The following is a 23,837-nucleotide window of genomic DNA, read 5'->3' as shown; positions in this document are numbered from 1 at the left end:
TTCAAAAGTAGTTTCCAAAGGTGACTCAGGAAGCAATCATATTAGCTGGGAACCTCTTCCTTTAGGCATTTATAAGGTGAATTGGGATGCTGCAGTCAAACACGAGATTGGTAGAGTTGGCATAGGTATTGTTATCAGAGATTTTGAAGGAAGGGTGGTGGTTTCCAGCGTGCAAATGTATATGTTAACTGATTCATTCACAATAGTCTCAAGAATCATTACAGGCGATCATCTTTACAAGAGACATGTTTGAGAAGCATAATCTTGAATGGGATGCATTGCAAGTAATTTACAGTATCAATCTTAACTCTTTACAGTTCCATATTTCAGGGGTTCTCTTATGAGATGCCAAGTTTGTTTTGTCTCATTTTGATTACTAGACTGCAATTCATGTGAGAAGAAATGTCAATATGGCAGCACATGTGTTGGCTAAGTATGTTTTAGAGAGTCGGGAGGATTAGATTAAATTGGAGAAAGGTCATTCATGTATTCTTCCTTTGATTTGCTGATTATTTCAATAAAGCTTACTATGTTTCATTCAAAAAAAAGAAAAAAAAAAAACTCCTATATTTCGTTCTTATTTTTCATGTTAAAAATATTAATAAACAAAATAAAATAAAAACCAACGAAATACTAAAATACCGCTCTCTATGTTTTTAAATTTTTATTATTTTCTTCAAAAGGTACTAAAAATATTTTGGATCAGAGCACCGGAAGTTGGAAGAGCCACGGCAAAGTCCCAACGCCACCAATTTCTCATATTTTGGGGTTTCGATTTTTTCACAGGATTCCAGAAAAGCAAAAACATTATCTCATTAGCGGCTTCAAGAATCAAAATTCCACTCAGGTAAGCGCTTCTCTCTCTCTGTTATCCCCAAATGGACTCTCAATTTCTTTTATTAATTTCCATGGTGCTGGAAAAATGTAGCAAAAGAAAAGAACACAAGTGAGAAAATGTATACTTTTTGGTGTTTCTGACTCTAGAAAGCTATTTCTTTCACTCAAAGGAGTTAGGCGTAAGTGTTGGGCTTTCTTTTTAGTCGAACTTTTAGTTTCCCCAGAAACCGAAAGCAAGAGAAAACGCTAGTTTTCGAAATTCCATTTTAATTTTTTTCCTGCGTTTTTTCGCTACCAAACGGTGCTCGAGGGTTTTTACATAGAAAAAGAGTTCTCCCTCATTTTTCCGTCTCTGGTCTGAACCCTTGGGAAAAACGAAATTTCTCCCTCATTTTGCCGTCCCTCTCCCTCATAACCCTAAACCCTCTTTCTCCTCCCTCCCTCCATCACCCACAGAATTCTTCAAGATCTCTGATGTCGCGTTTTCAAAGAGATAGATAGAGGTACATACTTTGAATTTTGGAAGCAAAGTAAAAAGAGAGGCTATACACAGATAGAGAAAGAGATGAACGGCGAGTATATGCTATTGTTCCTACTTCCCGCACTGTTCTTTTGTAATTTGTTGTGTCTTTGATTTTCAAATGTGGAGCAGAGAGCGTCTCGGGGAGCTTTTTCGTAAATAGCCATCTGGCTTTTCCACCTCAATCTGTCGCCTTTCTTGGTAAGAAATCTCTGTCCGAGTAGCTTTTTCCTTTACAAAATTGGTTTAGTTTGTGGTTGTTTTGGCTATTATTGTTGGCTTTGTGTAGTGGGTGTCCTGATAATTCATCTAAATCTCCAATATCGGAAAGTGGGAATGAATTTGAAACCCTAATTGTTAACTTCTTTTAGTACTGAGGTAATGGGTGATGAAGAGGGAACTGGTACCGGTGATGGAACATACTGCGCTGAGGGCTTGAAGAGTGAAGCAGTGAATAATGGGTCTGCAATTGGAAATGGGAATGATGGTGGTCAGTGGAACTCTGGTGGAAGCAAGAGCTTCCAAACTTACAAGAGGCGGAAGCACGTGAGATCAAGTTCAGATGGCAAAGCTCAGCAAGACTGGAGAGTTTGTGCAGAAGCTGCAAGTCAGTTAACGGAACAGGTTTTTGCTCCTTCACTTTATATTGCACATATCTAGTTCAATTGCAAGATGTGTTTGCTAACTTTTTTCGAGTTTCAAGGCTTAAAGTTTGGTGTTGTACCTTGAAATTTCTATCTGAAATATTGTAAGCTGCTTTTATTTGGAGAAAAAATCTGCCCATTGACCGTACGCGAAGCAACTGGTTGTGATTAGGCACCTAAAACTTTTGAAGAAACTATCACTGACACGCGTACAAATTTTGCTTGCTGCCATAATAGAGAAATGCAGGGACGTTCTAGTCAGCATATCAATCAACACCAGTGGCTTATACTGGAAAGCATTGGGCTGGAAGTGGAAGCAGAAAAACTTGTAGTCATGTTATGAGCTTTTACCTCTGTACTGTGAACTTGATGAGGTTTTTTCCCTCAAAATTGAACTTAAGATGGAATTGAGGAAAATTGCTTCTTTCTACTCCCAGCTCACACAGTAGTTAAAATGGTTACGATGTGCAATCAAGTCCATGTGATTAGTCGTTGTATTAAGCCATATACCATCAAACACATGCCTTGTTCACTAATCGCCTAATTTCGAGGAAGGGTGGGTTGGGGAAATGTTGTCACTGGTCAGTTATGGGGTATGCATCTAGTATGGGCCATCCTTTTTGACGCGTCGACGCATACGCTCCCTGACATACCTATCAGAATGAATCACTTATGTTGGCCTTTTAGATTTGGCATTGTGGTGATATATTTTTTTTCTATAATTCAAAAAACATAACATCAATAGTTGTATTCCAAGTACACTGGATGTATAGAAGAGAAAATACCTAGCAAGAAGAAGAAATAAATATGAGGAAACCATGAACGTTAAGTCCATTAAAATGGCATTTTAGTTTTCATGATATGTTCTTATTTTTTTTAGTAAATAAGAATTTTATTGATAATAATAGGCATAACCCAAGTACATAGGACATGTATGATATGGTATTATTAGAGGTGTCATATTACAAATGGAATTAGAATTTGTGTGCATTGGATAATCACTGGTTTGGAATTTGCATATTGTGTCATAATTGGATGGAGCCTTAGGCCAAAAATAACCTTTTTAAATGGGGCTTGCTAAATCCTAAGTTGAATTTGAAGATTTCCCCTCCTTTAGGACTGGTGGTGATATTTTAGCGAAATGAAACATGAATGTTTGTGCATTTTGGACAAAACATTTGTTTTACATGTTTTTCAAGACTCTTACATGAGCAGATTGAAATTTTCGAAGAAAGATCTTTAGTGGGTGTTTTTGGAATAAGTGAGGCAATCTTATTCAGAGCATGGAAGGGTGCAACCCAAGTGCATGGTAACTATACAATATGAAGCACCCATCTAAGGAAAAGAAGAAAAAGAACAATTCCATCAAATCTCTAAAACTACGGAAATGGAAGTTGTTGAGCTTAGCATCCAAACATATGGTGTACTCATTATTGTATACTCAAATAAGTATGCAACTCGGTGCATGTATATTTTTAGATTTTAGGTCAATGATGTTATCCATACATACCTAGAAGCACAAATACTGATGGGGAACCAGGGGATGCTACAATTTGGATATGGTGAATAGAAATTGGCGAAACATTAGGATATGGTACTGTATGCCTGTGGTTTGGTCCTCGTTACCCTTTCTCAAATTATATTTGAAATCTTGCAGATTCTGAATGAACCTGATCACACGGTTATAGAAAAGAATTCTATTGAAGATGTCCATGTTCCTATGGATGGTCCAGATGACTGTTTACAGAGGCACTGGAGAAATGTTATACTGGAGCACATGTATCGGTCCTCAAGTGTTGATGAAAGTTTTATACGGGGGTGCATTTGGAAGGCACTTGTATTTAATCATGGAACTGATGGTACGATGGTGGTTAAGGTAACCAAAGTTGCAGTGTTTTACTGAAAGTAGTCATCATTTGTATTTATAATTATTTCTCTTTCATGGTTGTCTTGCAGAAATCTGGCCATTGTGATGAAGACAGGCACGAAGCTTCACAAACAGGGTGCATGCCGAATGGATCCCAGAAAGCAGCTAATGGACATGCAGGTGCTTTATCTAGTGGATGCTTAAATGAATCTGATCACAATAACAATACTGAGAAGTGTCAGCGTGCTTTGTTTAATATTTTAATTTCGGACAAGTTCACCTCATTGTGCAAGCTGCTGTTTGAGAATTTCCAAGGAATCAAGGCCGACTTTTTTGACTTTAGTATCATAAACTTGAGGATGAAAGAGGGAGCTTATGAACATTCACCTGTCCTTTTCTCTTCAGATATTCAACAGGTAATCTCGAGATTCTTTTTGCATTAAGCTCTTATATTTCGTACTCTTTTATGTGTTATATATGCTGTTGAAATAATAGTTCAAGGCCTATACAACTTCACCCTTTTGATGTTTGCCTTTTGTTTCAGTGTATTAATAAATGTTCTTTTCTTTTTTTCAGTAGCAAAAAATATCTTTTTTGGAAAAGAAATTACGTTTTTACGAGTTTGCACTGTTGAAATAAATTGTTGGCCTTAGATCTTAGAAAAGCTTTTCGTTGTAATAATTTCTAAAAAGTCCTTCATTTTGCACTCTATGAGTGTGCATAGCAAAACTGCTTGATTTATGTATTCATTAATACACGTTTTTGGTATCGTAGCCCATTCAAAAGTTCTTTGGTCATATTTGATACTTTCAATGCTTCATGGTTCTTATGCTAAGGAAATATTGTATAAATTTCTAGTAATTGTGTGGTGATAATGGTTATTTTATCTCATAAAGAATACTTTGGCCATGTTTGGTTTCACAAATCTTTTTAAAACTTTCAAAGTTTTTATCAAATCAAATGAAACATCTTTGAATCTCAAAGAAATTTCTATTTCAAATTTTGATCCAATTATTACTCAATCGTTATCCAAACACAAAAATCATTACAACTTTTACAAATTTCAAAATAAAAATACTCTTAAAAATTGTAGTTAAACAACTTTTCACAAACTCCAACACAACATTTATTTTCAATATATATATTTACTAAAAATTTTCCCTCCTTTTCCAAAACCCAATGTAAAAAAAATTCTCAAATATTCTTAACATTTTTCAAGACCAAGCATGGCCTTTATGCTTAAAGTTTTGTTCTGTCTTCCTCCTAAATAGGTGTTACCTCTTGTATACACCCTTGTGTACGTGGGCTATGCCTATTCGCATTAATACAATTGTTTACTTATAAAACAAAATTGTGAGTTTTGGCCCAAATTAATGGAGAACTGAATTAATGAAAGTTTTGTATCTTTACCTTTGGAAGTCAATTGTCTTTTGACAAGCTACAGAAATTATTAAAGCATAGAGGGGCGTGTGCAAGCTGAGTACTTACACAAGAAGCATAGAAAAGGATACATCCAAGCTAGCAAAATTCCTCAAAATATATTAAATTGGAGATTTGGGAGCTGTTGTTAGTACTCATCCAAACATAGAGATTTGGGAGCTGTTGTGAGCACTCATCCAAGCATAGAGATTGGTGAAAATGATGGCTTTTAGTTCCGAATTCGTCTTCCCATGGTCTTTAGGATTTTGGGCCTTGTGTTCTTGCCAAATCCACCACATTTAGCACAAAGGAGCCATCCTCCAAACATCTGAATTTTTGTGACCATCATAAGGACTCTGCCAACAAGCCAACAACTCCACCATCCTCTAGGGCATAATCCACTCAACACCACCATAAGCTCCTAGCCATCTCACAATGTAGTGGAAGATGATCAATATTTTTCCAGTCTTACTTTCTCATACGACATCATCCCTATACTACAATATGCCTCCCATGCATATTGTAGGACCTCGTCCCCTTTTTTTGAACTTTCATTCTTGATTTATAGAATCAGGTAGTGTTGAAACACTTCTTAACATGTCAATTATGAAAGCTCCTTGACTATTGGCGTAGAAGTCTGAAAAGAGGTAAAAGCCTGCAGTTAGATTAAAGTTTTTAATTCTGATCTTTTCTCGGATGTTGGGGTGTGTTTGTATCCATGAGAACTGATGGCTAATGAAATGTTATTTTCTGGATGTTGCTGTGTTGCATTGATGCTGCTCAACGAAACTGACCCAGTTCACAAGCGTATTAATCGAGAAGCTACTATGCTACATATGCAATGTTTAGTTTCTACAATGAGGACATATGCTTATTCCCAGGTGTATTGAGTTTCATTATGTCATTGGATATGCCTTAAATTTGAATTAATATTTTTAGGTATGGCGAAAGCTTCAAGAGATTGGAAGTGAGTTTGTTTCTCTTGCAAAGAGCCTTTCAGACATGTCAAGGACTGCCTATCATGAGCAGGTGAGACAGACCAACTTTCAAAGATTGCTAAGCCAATCCGGTGCCTTGAGTTTTGGTTATATATATATATTTATTTATTTCCAGCATTATTATTTACACTTCATACATTATGTAATGGTTTGATTTTGTTTTTATCTCAACTCAATTTTTACTCACAATTTTTATTTTTAAAGATGGGAGGACGAATACACAGGACATATGAAGATGGTGAACACGAGGTGAGGGAGGTTCTACGTATTATAGTAGTATTACAAAGTGCTTTATTCAACAGCATCAGTATTAATATTAACATGCTGCATTTGGTTCTAGATGAATTTGGATTGATGTTTAAGCTAGTAATATAGATAAATTAGGCTGCATTTGGTTCTTTGAAGAAGATAAATTCAGGAAAGATTCTGGAAACTCCCGATCATGTCATGTTTTGAGCCGCCATTACAAATTAAAGTCATATGTTCTGTAGAGCTGATTGCAAGCACATAATATCTACATACTCCGAATTACTTTCCTCCAAAAACTAATAATAATAATAAAATAAAAAGAAGCCGTTTCACTCCTTTTTTCCCCTTTTTTCTTACAAGGTTTCCTTTGCTCTTTGCACTTAGAACTAAATCCCATACACATGGATCCCGGTCCTGTATGCAGTAAGTGGTTACCAAAGAGTTAGCAGCAAGGTTTTCAACGGGGGCAGTACTTGAGCATTTGAACTTTTGTCCTTTAGAGCCACTTTGCCTAAAAGCCATGGGGTTATTCTTCATCTTGGGCAATCAAATAATTTCTTTTTTAACTAAGGTCTCATTTTTTTCCATTCTTTACACGTGAGGTGTGCAATGGTTTTAGTTGTTTCTTTATCTGTAAGACTGGATAGCTAATTGCCTCTGGCATTCCGAGTTTTGCTGGGTATAAGCTAAGGCAGAGTCTCATGATATTGTTTTCTTTCTGTTTTCCATATGGTGTAAATATCTCAATTTTAGTGATAAATCATGCATATTCTTCTCCTCTTTGACTTATATTCAAATCTCTTCATCTGTACTATATGCATTCTGGATGATACGTATAACGAATTATTTTTCACTGCAAAACAGTTTCTTCCCCGGGAATCAGACTCTCCGATTAAACCAGTGCAAACAGAAGATTGTGGTGTGTTCAAAGTTTGCACTTGCAGGCAATGCGGAAGCAAGGCAGATGGTAGGGATTATTTATTATGTGATTCATGTGAGGAGATGTACCATGTCTCCTGCATTGAACCTGCCATCAAAGAGATTCCCCCTAAAAGTTGGTACTGTGCTGTTTGTGCTGCAAGTAGAATCGCGTCACCCCATCAAAATTGTGAAGTGTGTGATAGGCTTATTGCTCCCAAGTCCTTAAGTAATGGAGGTGATGATGAAACTTCTGCTATAAATGAAGATACTTCTATTGACATTGAAGAAAACTCAAATTGTGGTATGGACGATGGGCTGCAACCATCAAAAGGTGGAAAAAACTCTTTACGCTGTAAAATTTGTGGAAATGAGGTAGAAGATGGTGAAAAGTTGAAGGCTTGTGGTCACAGCTTTTGCCCAAATAAATACTACCATGCTAGGTGCCTGACAACTAAGCAATTAAAATCATATGGCTCCCGATGGTACTGCCCTTCTTGTCTGTGCAGGGTTTGCCTCGCTGATCAAGATGATGATAAGATCATTTTATGTGATGGCTGTGATCATGCATACCACATCTATTGCATGAAACCACCGCGTACATCAATTCCAAGAGGGAAATGGTTCTGCAGAAAATGTAATGCAGGGATCCAGGCAATACGCAGAGCGAAAAGAGCTTACGAGACTAAAGCAATTAAACATAGAAAGAAAGGTGTAGGGGGGTTTATGCCAGTTGGAAATCTTGAAAAGAGATGGAATGATAAAGGAGAAGAGGCATCAGAAAAAGGTGGAGGGATGGACATGCTTTTAACTGCAGCAAAGACACTAAAGTTTGAAGAGAATTTGGGTGCCATTGAGATCGGGCTATAGAAATCATGAATTTTTTGGAGACGTAAAGTCAATAGTTTTTGGCAAGTATTGATTTTAATTTTACTTGTATCTCCCAATGCCAAGAATTTTATTTTCACTACATTTTTAAATTGACTGGTATGTGTAGGTTGTGGAATGTTAGGTCTTGCTGACTTTTGGCTGCTTAAACTGGGGAAAATATGATTCTGAAGGTTGTATATTACTGGTCAGCAGAGCCAGAAACTATATTTGTAGCTTGAATCTGCTGAAATGAACAGAAACACGATACCATTTAGGCCAATAGTGATTGTTCTGAGAGCCACTGTTTAATTTGTTGCTTTGTATTTGTGTACATAAAAAGAAGAATCCCAAGAACAGTTCTTGATGATTGAAGTAGGGGATATGGTTCTTTTGTCATAGTTGAATCTGTTGTATTTGAAATCTTCAGTATGCCTTGGTATTTAGGATATATGGTCATTGGATGATTTTCTGACTTTTTAAGTCTAATGTATATGATATTTAGGTTTACTCCTATAATTTGGAGTTGTAATATTATTGTGAATGTATTATGTTACAATTGATTATGGCTCCTCATCCTAAGCTATAAATCTTGTGCGAATAAAATATGTAAAAAAAAAAAAAGAAAAGGGTTTTGCTTGGTTGAATTTATTTGTAATCTTTACACTTGTGAGCTGTCGTGACTCGTGCAAACGTGTTTGTACCATTTCTTGCTTCGGTGAATCGTCCTGTGAACAGCGATGAACTTTCTTTGTTTCGACTATTTGGACGAGACAAACATCCATGGAAGCGGGCGGGTTGTTCAAGGTAAATAAAATTTAACGTGCGGTTTAGATAGTGAGATGAGATGGTTTCAATTGAAAGTTGAATAAAATACTGTTAGAATATTATTATTATTTTTTGATTTGAAAAAATTAAATTATTTATTATATTTTGTATGAAAATTTAAAAAAATTATAATAATAAGATAAAATGAGACGAGAGGAGCATTTTTTCTGTTTAAACACTCTCACTAACAAAGTAAAATTTGGGTTCATGCAGCTTTTGGGTTTGCTTCAATGAATGTGCAGGAAACAGGGGAAAGCAGACGGGCTTAAACACACACACATATCGATCGAGACTTCACTGTTGCTCACCACATTAATTTTGTATCAAACCATTTTAGTAGAAAATTAACAGCACCAACAAAAGGATTAGGAATTATGGGGATGCTGCGAACCACAAATGTCTCCAACTCGTGGTCTGGCCCGAACTCAAACAGAACTCCCCAGTCCAAACCATCGCCGGTTGTGGTCTCTCCTTCCTTTATGGATTTGTTTCTCATCTCATCAAGGACAAACAACAGACTCAGATGTGATATCTCATATTTACGTATATTTTAATTAAAAAAATTATTATATTTATTAATATTATGAGCTTTCTTATTTTAAATTTTAGATTATTTATGTTATATTATTTTAAGATTTTTAATTATTAATTCAATGTGTTTTCTTGTTATTAATTATTGTTCATTATTTAAATTGCTCTTTATTTTAAATTAGTTTGTTGTTGGATTTAATTATTTTATTGTCATTTAAGCATTACGTTTAAATTATTTTATTTAACTTGCTGTTTTCTAATAATTTTTATTAGATCATTTTGTGACCTAAGATGTGAGGATTGGATCTCATTTCTTTCTCACTTTTTTTTTTCTCTTTTTATTTTCTTCCTCTTTTCTTTTTTCCCCTCATTTCTTTTCTCATCTTCTCTTCCGTGCGCGCAGCACCCCGTCCCCCGTATGTTTTGTTGCTCACCACCCACTGCCACCGTGTGCTTCACCACCCCTCTCATTCCCTTCCCCACCGGCTAGCGACCACCCCCTCCAATCCCAGCCCCTTTCGCGCTGCCGTGAGTCCCTACGCACGGCTTAAAGCCGTAGCCTTCTCTTCGCTCCAGCGCCACAGTCGCGCTACCTCCAGCCACCATTTCTTCACCACATCTTCCTTGACCTCTTAACAACCTAAACCACCCATACTTAGCTCCGATCCGTCACCGGTGAAGCTCCACCATCAACATTTCCGTCTTGAGCATTTTGGCCCTCAATCGCCCTTTACGCCGCCACCCACGACCAACCACCACGACCATTAGCTTTACCGACATCTCTAAGCCATTTCTTATCAATCTCGGGTCTTGGTTTGTCCCTATTAAAAAATGGGTATTTGAGACCCACGACCACATTGCATTTTGCACTGTTACGTTACTGTGTTGCCACTTCTCGCAGTTCCGTGATCTTTCAAAAATTATTATATAGCGCTGTAAGTATTTTTCCAAACAACTTTCGTGATTTACATGTATTTTTGCACTAATTTATTTTACTATGAACTAGTTGGTTATGCCAGACTGAGTCCGAGGAGTAGGGGGTCGGATGGATTAGAGAATGGAGTTGTTTGTGTGATTGGATTGTATTGACATTTGTTGATTGTTGGATATTGGTGTCGTGTCGTGTTCATTGCATTTGCACGCATGTTCATGTTTGTAACTGTAATACCCCGTATTTCAGTGTATTTTTACTGAAGGATTATTTTTGATTGTTCAAAAAAGTTATCCTCTTATTTTAAAATTGGTCGGATTTTTAGTAAGTTTATTTCTATGATTTTAATTTGGTGAAAATTATTTTTATGTGCTTTCCAAATATTTATTTATTGTTATGCATTTAAATTGCTTTTAATATTTAAATTAATTACCGTGGGATTTAATAATTATTTCAATTTGACTTTACCATTACGTTTAAATTATTTTATTTAACTTGTGGTTTTAAAATCGTCTCCGTTGGATCTTTTTTGTGACCCAAGTTATGAGGATTGGACCTCATTTCTTTTCCCTCCTTTTTTTCTTTCCTTCCTTTTTCTTTTCTTTCTTTTCTTTTTCTTCCTTATTTCCTCTCCTTCCCGCGCGATCTCTCTCTCTCCTCTCCTCCGCCCGTTTCCATCGTCTCCTCCCAGCGCCGCCGTCGTGCCGCCGTGCGCGACACCGCCCAGCCGACCAGCTCCCCCTCCCTCCGGCGACCTCACCTCCCAAATCTCAGCCCCTACCTCGCCGCCGGTAGCCCACACGCCCCCCACGAAGCCGCGGGCCACCTTCACGCCAGCGCCGCCGTGAGCCGGCGGTGGCCCTCACCGCCCAGCCCATTAGCTTCCCCAGCCGCCGGCGACCTCACCCCACCAATCTCACCTCCATCCGTGCCGCCGTTAACCACCAGTAGCTCTTCGAAGCCGCGGCACTCCTTCCGCCGTTGCGCCGCCGTCGCACCACCATTGGCCACCATCTTCCTACCACTTCATCCCCGACCTCTTGGCAACCCATTGGACCCAACCCCACCTCCGATCCGTCACCGGTGAAGCTCCACCAACTACATTTCCGATTTGGGCATTTTGGTCTTCTACCGCCCATTTCGCCGCCACCCACGGCAAACCACCACCACCATTGGCTTCACCGACCTCCCTAGGCCCTACCCTATCAATCTTGGGTCTTCGTTTGTCCTCGTTGAAAAGTGGGTATCTGTGACCCACGGCCACAGTGTATTTTACACTGTGGTGTTGCTCAGAAATCACCACTTGCAACTTCGAGATCCTCCGGAAATTATTATATTGCACTGTAAGTATTTTCCTTAAAGAACTTTCGTGATTTAAATATATTTTTGCACTAACACATATTATCTGTGAATTGGTTTGTTTTGCCGGACTGAGTCCGAGGAGTTTCGGGGGTCGGATGGATTGTGGACGGAGTTGTGTTTGTTTGCATTGTGAATTGTGGTTGTTGGTTATGACTTGTTCACGTACATCGCATATTGCATGCATGATCATGTTTGTAAAGAAAACTGGGTTTTCGTGTATTGCATACATGTTCATGTATTTATTGAATTTGGATTTTCATGTGAGTAAAAGGAAAAGAGACTGTAGGGATGGTGGTAAGCAGGGATGGTGGTTGTGTCCCGCCTGTGATTCCCGCCTACAGTGCTCTGTTAAGTATGTATTGTGTGTAAAGGAACTGTAGGGATGGTGGTAAGCAGGGATGGTGGTAGAGTCCCGCCTGTGATTCCCGCCTACGGTGCACGCGATAGGGATGGTGGTAAGCAGGGATGGTGGTTGTGTCCCGCCTGTGATTCCCGCCTACGGTGCACGCGGTAGGGATGGTGGTAAGCAGGGACGGTGGTAGAGTCCCGCCTGCGATTCCCGCCTACAGTGTCCGATAAATGGATTGTTTGTGTGAATCATTTTATGAGAAAATATTTGACGGTTATTTTGGGCCAAAATGGGATTTTTTGGCGTGTGTTGGAAATAATCATTTTTCTGGGAAAAAATGATATTTTATGGCTAAATGTATTTTGCTATATTGTTGGTTGCATTAATGTATTTTTATCCCGAGAGTTGTTTGGTTTATACTTACCTGTGGTACCATTTTATGGTATCGCAGATTTTGATGCAGATGATGATGACGAGCCTTAGCTTGGCTCCGTTGGAGGAGTGATCTGGGATTGCTCCTGTTTAATGAGTTATGTGTTTTTATCAGTTTATGTATTTACCTTTTGTATTATATTTGGGATGACTGTATATTTATTTTTTTTTAAAGATAAATTGTGTTAAATATTTGTATTTAAATTCTGGTACTTATTTGACTATCCGCTGCGTTATTTTATTTGTACACTGTTGCATGTACACACACTGGCACTTCGTTGGGATGTGTGACCGTGTTGTCACCATCCTGACGTCTCGATCCCTGTGTATATATATAAGGGGGATTGGGGGCGCCACAGTAACTGTAAACTGCATTTTCGCATGATTGCATACATGTTCGTATGTTTATTTGAAAACTGAGTTTTCATGTGAGAAGAGATTTTGAGTATGTTTGAAATGATTGGATTGACTGATTTGAGAAAAAGGAAAAGAGATTGTAGGGATGGTGGTAAGCAGAGATGGTGGTATAGTCCCACCTGCGATTCCCACCTATAGTGCTATGACAAGTACCTCTTGTGTGAAAATGAAAAGAGACTGTAGGGATGGTGGTAAGCAGGGATGGTGGTATCGTCCCGCCTGCGATTCCCGCCTACGGTACACGCGGTAGGGATGGTGGTAAGCAGGGATAGTTGTGTAGTCCTGCCTACGGTGCACACGGTAGGGATGGTGGTAAGCAGGGATGGTGGTAGAGTTTCGCTTGTGATTCCTGCCTATGCTCTGACAAGTACCTCTTGTGTAAAAAGGAACTGTATGGATGGTGGTAAGCAGGGATGGTGGTATAGTCCCGCCTGTGATTCCCGTCTACAGTGCACGCGGTAGGGATGGTGGTAAGCAGGGATGATGGTATAGTCTCGCCTGTGATTCTCACCTACGATGCATGCGGTAGGGATGATGGTAAGCAGAGATGGTAGTAGAGTACTGCCTGCGATTCCCTCCTACAGTGTCTGATAAATGATTTTGTTGTCGGTTCATAATTTAATAGTTACGAGCACATTTTCTGAGAAAATGATGGATATTATTCATGGCGTGTTTATGGTCAAATGGGGTATTTGGCGTATGTGGAAAATAATCATTTTCGGAAAAAAAATGAGGTTTTGGGATCTATTTGTTGGTTGCATTAATGCGTTTTTATCCTGAGAGATGTTTGGATTATACTTACCTGCGGTACTATTTTATGGTAACGCAGATTTCGATACAGATGAAACTGAGGGTGAGCCTAAGGATTCGGCTCCGCTTGAGGAGTAATTTGGGATTACTTGTATCTGTATTTGGCTTTGTATTATATTTTATCTTAGGATAACTGTATAACTCTTTTTAAATGTTCTACTTATGTAAATTTATATTAAAAATTCTGGTACTTAGTTGACTTACTTAAATTATCTGCTGCTTTGTTTATTGTACACTGTTGCATATACACACACTTGGCACTATCGTTGGGATGTGTGACCCGTGTTGTCATCATCCCGACGTCACGATTCTTGCATTTCCGTACGTGGGAGTCGGGACGTCACACCAGACCCATCACATATCCGTACTCTTGTAGCACATGCCAACTTGCCACGAGCTTTCCGTCACATAGACCTAGATTTTCTTCGAAATCGTCGAGCAATCTTCCCAAACCAGTATTAACCACGTAAAACAAGGAGTTCAAATCACTTATGCCAGTTTGTCTCAATCTTTCAGCCCAGATTTGCGCATCAACCAAGCTTTTCTCCATGTTGTTACCATCCAACATGGGCATATAATTTTCAGATAAATAGAATGATTGGCGCATTTCACGTAAAAAATTAGCCAATGCTTCCTCTGAGTCAGGGAGAACCGATTTACAAGCCACTACTAGCTCGAACAGTGGATTCTCAGTCCGTGTATCAGGACAGGCACCGATGATTGCGGCCGCAGCACCATCTGCACAATGTGCTTGTATGACGAATTACTGTACGTCAGTTTGATCAGAGGGTCCTTCAAATAAGACAGCGGTGTTCTCGGAGTACACCACAAGTACACGTGCAGTTGCATCTCTCTCTGCAATATACATGGCGAGGCCAAGACCAGTCCCACCAGCATGGCAGTGTTCATTGATCATGTATGTCTCAACCGATGTATTAAGGCCAAGGAGCTCGGTGAGTTGATAGGCGGGACTGGGAAAGTCCCAACCGAACCTTGTGCAGAATACAAGGTGCGTGATCTTTGAGATGGGTTGACCCCACTCTTTGATAGCCTTGGTTGCTGCTTCCTTGCCGAGCTTGATTACCTCGGGAGCTCCCATAGCTTGCAGTGCTTTGAGAGATCGGAACTCAGAGCCCCCAATGTTTGGATTTGCCAGAATCTCCTCGATAAGGACAAGGTGACGTTTCCTTATCGATGACGACTCGCCTGTGAGAGAAATTTAACATGCATGCATGCTGTAAGGTCAAATCTACAGCGCGCCTATGGATGAAATGAATTAAAAAGGAAGAAGCAAATAATCAAGTATCAAGAAAGCATCCACATGGACATGTAGAGCTAGGGGAAGAAAATAAAATCAAGATTCAAGCATGTCAAGTTTATATCCAAAACTTGTGTTCACTTCACAAAAAAAAAAAAAAAAAAAAAAAAAAAAAAAAAAAAAAAAAAAAAAAAAAAAAAAACATGTGATCTGACCTCTTGTTTCCTTCTACTTTCCACCACAGGTTTGTACACCCACATGATTACATGGGCATAATTCTCCTGATAAAAAATGAATTCTATCTAGCTAGCTGCATGCTCCTAAACTGAAAAGGATAATTGCTAGCTTCAATGAATGCTTACAAATGAACTTAAGCTTCTCTTTCAATTCGGTCATGTGTTCGCTCTTAGTCACGCGCAAGTAAAAGTCTGGAAAGTCCTTTTGTTCGATAGAATTCACCGGATTCGCTGTGCCAATGGCCAGGACTTGGGCTAGTCGACCATGTCGTGGAGCTGATAACGCCATCGGTGTCCGCTTGCACCACTAGCTATATAGCGGATAGAGCTCGATCTTTGGGAATCCGCTATGGTTGCAGATGACATCTTTCTTTTTGGTATATATAGATCCATATATCGGTACTGACGAAAGGTGAGACTTTGAACTTGATCTGCAACATCGAAAAATCAAAAGTCTCTTTTAACTTTTGGATCGGTCGATGCCAGTGAGAGAGACGACGTGAACTATGATCTTGCCTTAAATTAGTTTTCTTCGAAAATCACGATAAAAGCTATGCCATTCTACATGGAATACAATTGGATATCCGGCATCGCATTTTTATTATATATTGTTAAGGAAGAAATGTAGCCAAGCCATGTGATCTCACCATCTGCAAAAGCAGCTAACAGCACCAAAGCAACAAATGAAACAGTCACAGCAGATTAGGACAGCACAACACAGCAGAAAAGGAAAAAATCTTCTAGAATTCAGAAATCATTCCCTGTGGGACAGGTGTCGATTGCTCCCAATAGTTTTGGAAATTAGTTATATCTAGAAATGCCTATATGTAGAATGTAATCGCATAGCAGAATATAATGAAAAATAAATGATTCAAAGTTGTAGTCTCCGTGTACGTTTCCTGTCAAGCACTCGGTATCCAGAGCCTTCTAAGGCTCACGTCTATTTCTTTTTCGTTACACACTGCCGAATGGCGTCTGGTAATTCCTCTCCCAACTCCACTACACAGCACCCCTCTCCCATGGCTACCCCGAATACACTCAACTCGGCTAGTCATTTTATCACCATCAAACTCACTGTAGATAACTTCCTCCTTTGGAAAGCACAGATGGTACCCTTTCTAAAGGGTCACCAACTTTTCGATGTTGTGGAAGGCTCATCTTCAGTGCCTCCTCCCATGGTTGATGATTCTCCCAATCCCGAGTACACACAATGGCAATCACGTGACCAACTAATCCTGTCTGTGATTAATTCTTCACTATCAGACCAAGTCCTTGCTCAAGTTCTCGAGTGCAACACTGCCCGAGAGGCTTGGACCACCATTCAAACCCTTTTTGTGTCTCAGTCCTCTACACATCTAATGCAGACACATTTTCAGTTAGCTACCCTCAAGAAAGGGTCTGAATCAATTACAGATTACTTTCATAGAGCTAAAAACCTTGTGGCCTCTTTAGGTGCAGCAGGTATCTCCATCGGAATTCTCAGTGTATTTACTTGCTGGGCTTGGGACTGACTATGATCCATTGGTCCCGTCTCTTACCACTCGGGCAGACCCTCTTTCACCTCAACAGATATATAGATTTCTCCTCACTCATGAGTCACGGCTTGCCCATCAAACCCAGACCATGCTCAGTACTCACTCTATTGCTGCGCATACTACATCTACCAGACTTGCTTTCAATTCGTCTAATAGGGGAAGGGGTTCTCGTGGTTCCTGTGGTCATCGTGGTGGAGGAAGGCATAACCCTCCCTTCTTCTCCTCTCGGTGAGGCAATTGACCTCTGTGTCAAGTTTGTCATAAACCAGGGCACTCTGCCCCTATATGTTATCATAGATTTGATCACAGTTACCAGACTGCTTCTCCTCCTCCTCTATCAGCTAATATCACTACTGTGCCTCCCACGCCTCATCATATTAATTCTTGGTTTCCTGACACTGCTACAATTAACCACCCTTGGACACAAGATTTCAGCAACCTTTCTTTGGATGCTTTATCATACCAGGGCTCAGGTCAAGTGAGCCTCCGAGATGGTTCTACCGTGCCTATGCAGCACACGAGTTCAGCTCATCTTCACACCTCATTTGCCAAATTTCTTCTTTCTCAACTCTTTCATGTTCCGTCAACTACTAAAAATTTATTGTCTGTTCATCAGTTTTGTTGTGATAATTCTGTATAATTTGAGTTTCACTCTGATTGTTTTCTTGTGAAGGAATTGGGAACTCGGGGGGTTCTACTTCAGGAACCGTTAAAAATGGCTTGTGTATCCTACCTGTGGATGCCACCACCTCCTTATCACTCTCGGCCCTTCCTCAAGCACATATTTGTGGACGTACCTCACCTTTCCACTGGCACCTTAGGCTCGGACATCCATCACCACGGACTACTGAATTTTTTATTCGTCAGTTTTAAGCTTCCCACCACTTCACACACTTTGGTTTCACCATGCTCAGCTTGTTACCAAGGCAAAACACATGCTCTTCCTCATCCTCTCTCATCTTCTCGGTCCACTCATCCATTTGAATTACTTTTTCTAGATGTTTGGTGTCCACCCCCAGTGTTATTTTCCAATGGTTGTAGATTTTATTTTTCACTTGTCAATGATAACTCTAAATACATTTTGCTTTGTCCAATCCAATCTAAATATGATGTTTCCTTCATTTTTATTGATTTTTTCCGTTATGTTAATAATTATTTTTCCTCTAAAATAAAAGCAGTTCAATCTAATTGGGGTGGTGAATTCCGACCCTTTAAAAAAATTTGCAATCCTTTGGCATGATTCATCACCTTATGTGCCCTTATTCCCATGCTCAAAATGGGACGGTTGAACACCGTCATCGGCACATTGTTGAAACGGGACTTTCCCTTTTGACTCAAGCCTCCATGCCAACTCAATATTGATTCAAAGCCTTTCAAATGTCGGTTTATCTTATAAAATGCCTACCTCAATTTTAAAAAATAAGTCTCATTTTCAAAAGAAATTCTGATTATAATTTTTTTCAAACTTTTGGCACCGCTTGTTGGCTAAAATTACAACCCTACAATCGTCATAAATTGGATCCTAGATCAATACTTTGTGTTTTTATGGGCTACAGTCTAGACCATAAGGGATATCGTTGCTTACATATTCCATCGAGCTGGACCTTCATCTCTAGGGATGTAATTTTTAATGAAAACCATTTTTCCTTTTCACACTCAACTCATTAATCATTCGATTCCTCGTTCAGTACACACGCAACCCACTACATTACACACAGCACTCCATCTCATATACCATCACAAACAGTGCAGCCCACTTGCACAAATAACACTCAGACAGCCTTCACATCTCCCTTTTCCCATTTCTTTGCTTGGGCCCAACTTAACCTCAGCCCACTCACAACCCATACACACTACTCGCAATCCAACTCATACTCTGGCCCCTCCATCAGATGCACAACCCCCTCCTTCCTCGATCCTGAGCCCCTCTCAATCACAATCCCTAAATTCCCAAATCTCAGAAGCTTCTCCATTTTCATCCACTCTTCCTCTGCCTGCGTTGGCTCCAACACTATCTCACAACACTCATCCAATGGTCACATGTGCAAAGGTAAATACCACCTCCCCTTTAACTCGTATTGATGGCATTGTTCTCTAGCCCTCTTGAAAACCCTCCCTCTCACTCACCATCATCGCATACACAGGCTCCTGAGAAACCCACTTCTTACACTGAGGCTTTTAAATTTTCTGAATGGAATTTCATGCACTTTTACATAGCCATATGTGAGACTTTGTTCTCGCATAAGCTTCTTACAATGTTTTGGGTCCTAAGTGGGTTCTTGAAACAAAGAGGAATGCTGATGGAACTCTGGAAAGATATAAAGCATGTCTTGTGGCCAAAGGCTTTCATCAACAAGCCGATGTTGATTACACAGAAACATTTTCCCCTGTCATAAAACCCACAACCGTCAAAATCATACTTTCACTTGTTGTTACTTCCAATTGGCCACTGCAACAATTATGTAACACCTGAGCCAAGCACGGAATTTGCATCCGAATTTTTTATGAAAAGCCCACTTGAAATTTACAATTATTGTTGAAATAGACTACGAGCTCAAATTGTTTATATTATTTTTTATGGATATCGAATAATTTATGGGTTTTGCCGAGTAGGTTTAAATCTTTAAATACGTTGGATTAAATGAAGTTTTTATTGGACTGAAAATTAGTGGGACAAGTTATATATATATATATATATATATATATATTTTAGAGGTTAATCGAGATCCAAATTCTTTTTTTTAGGGAAAAAGCCCCGTCCAAAACGCAAGCCGTGCAAATCCCTTTAGTCTCCATGCCATGCATGCCACGCACCTGTTTTCTCCCACGCACATCTCCCTCATATCTCTAGGGTTTTAACCTCACATATATATAGACACACATATGTTATTCCATGCTATTAGAAACTACCCAAAAACTTGCCGCCGCACCACCTTAGAATCGTAAGCTCCAGCCTCCATCCCCTCGGTTTCATGCACTCCCATACTGAGAGTCACCTCATGAAAGCCCAGCCCTCCGTCGTCCATACCGCCGCCACCAATGCACCCCTCGTAAGCCTCTGATCAACCAACCCGTCTCCACCGTGCACCGCCCAGAACTCTCACTGCTCCCATACAAAAATCGACGCAACTGTGCATGCATTACATCTCCACGGACCACAACTCCATCTCGCTGTGCGTCACCTCCACTTGACCATCATTGGAAGTCCAGCTCCTCCATTGTACACCACTGCACTACCACCAAAGCGTTGAGAACAACCATATGCGGAGTGAACTGAAACTCCTCTGTTTTGGGTATGAAAAACAGAGCATTTGGTTGCTCCTCTAAGCACGGCAGTTTCGTACTACCAACCCTTCCAGGCGTCTCCTCTGCAACGCAAAGGGAACCCATAGTCCAGCATCTCAGCCATGCCTAGCCGTGCCACCGTCCATAGCCACCCAGGCCGTCGCCGAGCGTAAGTCTCTCGGTAAGGAGCCCTCCGTCTCCGTCTCCTTCTTGGTGCTCTCATACCTTTCTCTCTCTCTCACTCGTCATTTTTTTTTTCTCTCAGTACTCCACCATCGGGACATCCACCTTCATCTCCGCACCGCATGCAACTCCTCCATTCACGGTGAGCTACCTTTACCTACCTCACGCCAAACTCCATTCCTCTCACTAATCTCTCTTTCTGCCCCAAGAGCTCAGCCACCCTTTTTCTGTAGTAACCACCGCCCTCACCACCGTAGACAACCACCCAACTCGCCACTTGTCGAGCTCTCAATCTCTCGGAGAGCCTCTACCTCACAAACCATTGTTTTGCTTTTACGTAGCATGAGTTTTTTTTGTTCAAGAAGTTTGTTAATAAGAGTTTACGTAACTTGGTAATGCGTCGTTTAATTAAATAAAATTACATTAATACCCTTTGCTACATATTATTTAGATATGGAATTACAGTTTTGCCCTTATTATTAGATGGTTTCAATTTGAAATTTTGTGTATATTAAATCTGTTTTTACATGGTTTATGCGGGATGTATAAGAAATTTTACAGAAAATAAATAGAATTTTCAAACTGTACCATTGGTAGCAAATTATTTTAGTAACTGTGTAATTTTATTTTTAAACATTTAAATTTTGATTAAAGCCATTTGTTTATTATTATTTAACGAAATTTTTACTAGTACTAACCTTAAATGTTGAGTATTATCAAAGAAATTTAGAGAATGAGAATATTTAAGGTTATGAAATTTTAGGTTTTGAGGAATTAAATAGGTCATTTTAAAAGCTTAGAATTAAATATCGAAATATGAGATTAATTGAAAATTTACGAGAATTACGTGATTATTTTATAGGTGACGATTAATTATTATTTGACATTTTTGAAGAAGATTCTGAAAAAAAAAGCTAAGAAGTCCAGGTAAGTGGGGTTCCTTTGCTAGACTTTGCATTAAAATAAAATGAGCTGATGTTGATTTTTAGAAAATATACATATTTTATTATGAAAATAAATTTGAACTACGTCAGTTCTTTGTTCTGCATTACTCATGAGATTCTGTGTAAGAATAAATTATTTTCTGTCATGACTGGTGTAGACATGAGCTTATTTCTGACATTTTGTTTCTGAACTTTGAAAAAGAGAGCGAATATAAAATTGTGCATAAATTGTGTTGTGATATGATTTTGTTCTGTTATGATGATTTTCTATACTCTGATTTGATCTGATGTGATTTCTGAAAACCTTTGGCATAACATTCTGTTTCTATTTCAGTTCCGTTCTGACCTTATCCCGGGTGTAAAACTATGGCCTCTGTTTGGGTTTGTACCAACTTTTCTATTTCTGGTACACTCACTTTGGAAACAAAGTGGTTCTCTGCGTGGTCTTTCCTATGTGCACACTCAGGGCTCTGAGAATGAATAATGGGAAGATTCACATTCTGTTTCTGTTCGGTTAGCTACCGGGATTTGTACAACTCTACCACGGAGGTTAAATATGGTATTTGTTCTGATATGATAAGATAAGATAAGATGTGATGTTTCAGTTTATGCTATGTCAAAGGGATTTTGATTATGAATATTTTCGAACTTTCGCTCTGATAGTTTGATAACATGTTTTGACACTGCATTTTGAAAATAATATTCTGATTCTGCAATCTGAAAGAAAATATTTTGTTCTGCATTCTGAACTCTATAAATGCTCATGCTTACACACTAGTATATATATCCTCTGCTTACTGAGTTGTTGATAACTCACCCCTTATCTCCAATTATTTTTTAGATAATTTTAATGGTTCAGCTGAAGAACAAGAGTATGAGGTTTTAGCAAGGTGTGATGTCCATAATGGAATAAGTGCCCGATGGTACAAGTACTTATTTGAGTGTCGTAGTTAGAAAATTGTTTTATTTTTGGTTATTTTGATTTGATGAGTTAATGATATTTTCGAGTTTTGGAGAGTTTTTAATTTATGTTATTGAGAATTTCTTGGTTGTCCCCATGAAGAAACATAGATATTTGGGTTGATTAATTGGATTAACATTTTATAGAGTTTTCTGGATTTTATAGTTGTGTTATTGAAGTTTGATGTTAAGTATTAAGAGCTAACTCTTCGAACCTTCGAGAACGGGGCGTTACAAGTTAGACATACAAAATGCCTTGTTACATGGTGATTTGGAGGAAGTAGTATATATGCGACAGCCCCTGGATTTGTGCATCCCGAATTTTCCAATCATGTGTGTACGCTCAAAAAGGCTATTTATGGTCTCAAACGGGTCCCTCGAGCCTAGTTTTCAAAACTAAGTACCAAACTGTTTTCACTTGGTTTTCCAGAGTCCAAATCCAATATGTGTCCTTTTATTTATTGTAATGCATCTCATATAGTTTTTGTTCTCATATATGTAGATGACATTATAGCTACTGGTTCTAGTCTTTCCTTAATTTCTGAATTTGTTTCTGCACTTGGCATGACTTTTTCGGTCAAAGACTTAGGTCCATTACACTATTTTCTTGGCATTGAAATTTGCCAAAATGAACATGGTCTTTTCCATAGTCAATCTAAATACATTTTGGATCCTCTTCGTTGTACAAATATGCATAATGCCAAACTAGTCTCAACTCCCATGTCATCCTCACTTAAACACATGGCTTTTGAGGGGATCTCCTTTGAGGATCTCCACTTATACCGTAGTGTAGTTGGCAGCTTGTAATACCTAGCTTTCACTCATCCAAATATATCATTTGTTGTCAATAAAGTGTGTCAATATATGCATAATCCAAAGATACCACATTGACAAACTGTTAAAAGAATCCTTAGGTATTTTTGACTTACCACTCATTTTGGCCTTCACTTCTCTAAATCTTTCAAGCTTACCCTTTCTGCCTTCTTTGATGTTAACTGGGCTGGGTGCCCAGATGATAGAAAATCCACTGGAGGGTTCTGTGTCTTTTTTAGCTCACATCTCATCTCATTGGGTTCCAAAAAGCAACCAACGATTGCCCGATCATCCATTGAAGCAGAGTATAACGCTGTTGCCAACATTACTTGTGAAGTATTATGGGTTCAATCTCTTCTAAAGGAACTTGAAATATTTTTAAATGATCCACCAACTTTGTGGTGTGACAATTTAGGGGCAACTTATTTGTCAGTTATCCCATTTTATATGCTTGTACCAAATATGTAGAATTAGATTACTATTTTGTAGAAGATCCTGTGGCAGCCAAGACTCTCAATGTTTCTTTTGTATCTAGTAAAGACCAAGTGCCTGACATACTCACAAAGTCACTCTCAATATCTTGGTTTCTTCTACTTCAATCAAGCCTCACAGTTTCTCAAGTGTCGCTTGCATTGAGGGGGGAT

The 23,837-nt window shown here is 39.1% G+C and overlaps 3 protein-coding genes across 5 annotated transcripts in view; 2 read left to right on the top strand and 1 right to left on the bottom strand.

The window, feature by feature from the left end:
• Positions 1–8,697, top strand: part of LOC121243538 (PHD finger protein EHD3-like) — a 28,692-nt gene extending 19,995 nt beyond the window's left edge. For all 3 annotated transcript variants that reach the window (XM_041141665.1, XM_041141664.1, XM_041141666.1), the window contains one exon: positions 8,514–8,697. The gene's annotated coding sequence lies outside the window, so the exon portion shown is untranslated. The remainder of the gene's footprint in view (positions 1–8,513) is intronic.
• On the top strand, positions 678–8,600 carry LOC121243537 (PHD finger protein EHD3-like). Its single transcript, XM_041141663.1, has 8 exons — positions 678–847; positions 1,729–1,981; positions 3,659–3,877; positions 3,958–4,284; positions 6,227–6,316; positions 6,490–6,534; positions 7,399–8,363; positions 8,450–8,600. Exons 2-7 carry the CDS (start codon positions 1,739–1,741, stop codon positions 8,320–8,322), a joined length of 1,848 nt encoding a protein of 615 aa, XP_040997597.1. The 5' UTR covers positions 678–847; positions 1,729–1,738; the 3' UTR covers positions 8,323–8,363; positions 8,450–8,600.
• Positions 8,698–9,414: 717 nt separating the features above from the next.
• Positions 9,415–16,387, bottom strand: LOC121243540 (chalcone synthase 2-like). The gene is made up of 3 exons (XM_041141667.1): positions 15,600–16,387; positions 14,324–15,185; positions 9,415–9,665 (listed from the first exon to the last, which is right to left on the bottom strand). The coding sequence occupies exons 1-2, from the start codon at positions 15,760–15,762 to the stop codon at positions 14,743–14,745; spliced, it is 606 nt and encodes a 201-aa protein (XP_040997601.1). The 5' UTR covers positions 15,763–16,387; the 3' UTR covers positions 9,415–9,665; positions 14,324–14,742.
• Between the last annotated feature and the right edge of the window lie 7,450 nt (positions 16,388–23,837).

Source organism: Juglans microcarpa x Juglans regia, chromosome 8D (assembly GCF_004785595.1).
Source record: "Juglans microcarpa x Juglans regia isolate MS1-56 chromosome 8D, Jm3101_v1.0, whole genome shotgun sequence".
In the NCBI taxonomy this organism is placed as follows: domain Eukaryota; kingdom Viridiplantae; phylum Streptophyta; class Magnoliopsida; order Fagales; family Juglandaceae; genus Juglans; species Juglans microcarpa x Juglans regia.
This window is presented reverse-complemented; position numbering and strand designations above follow the sequence as displayed.

Coding starts and splice junctions, on each gene's coding strand:
- LOC121243537 (XM_041141663.1), top strand. CDS start 1,739: ATGGGTGATGAAGAGGGAACTGGTACCGGTGATGGAACATACTGCGCT. Junction 4,285..6,226: donor TCTCTTCAGATATTCAACAG/GTAATCTCGAGA, acceptor TAATATTTTTAG/GTATGGCGAAAGCTTCAAGA. Junction 6,317..6,489: donor GGACTGCCTATCATGAGCAG/GTGAGACAGACC, acceptor TTATTTTTAAAG/ATGGGAGGACGAATACACAG.
- LOC121243540 (XM_041141667.1), bottom strand. CDS start 15,762: ATGGCGTTATCAGCTCCACGACATGGTCGACTAGCCCAAGTCCTGGCC. Junction 15,186..15,599: donor AGAGAAGCTTAAGTTCATTT/GTAAGCATTCAT, acceptor TTTCTCTCACAG/GCGAGTCGTCATCGATAAGG.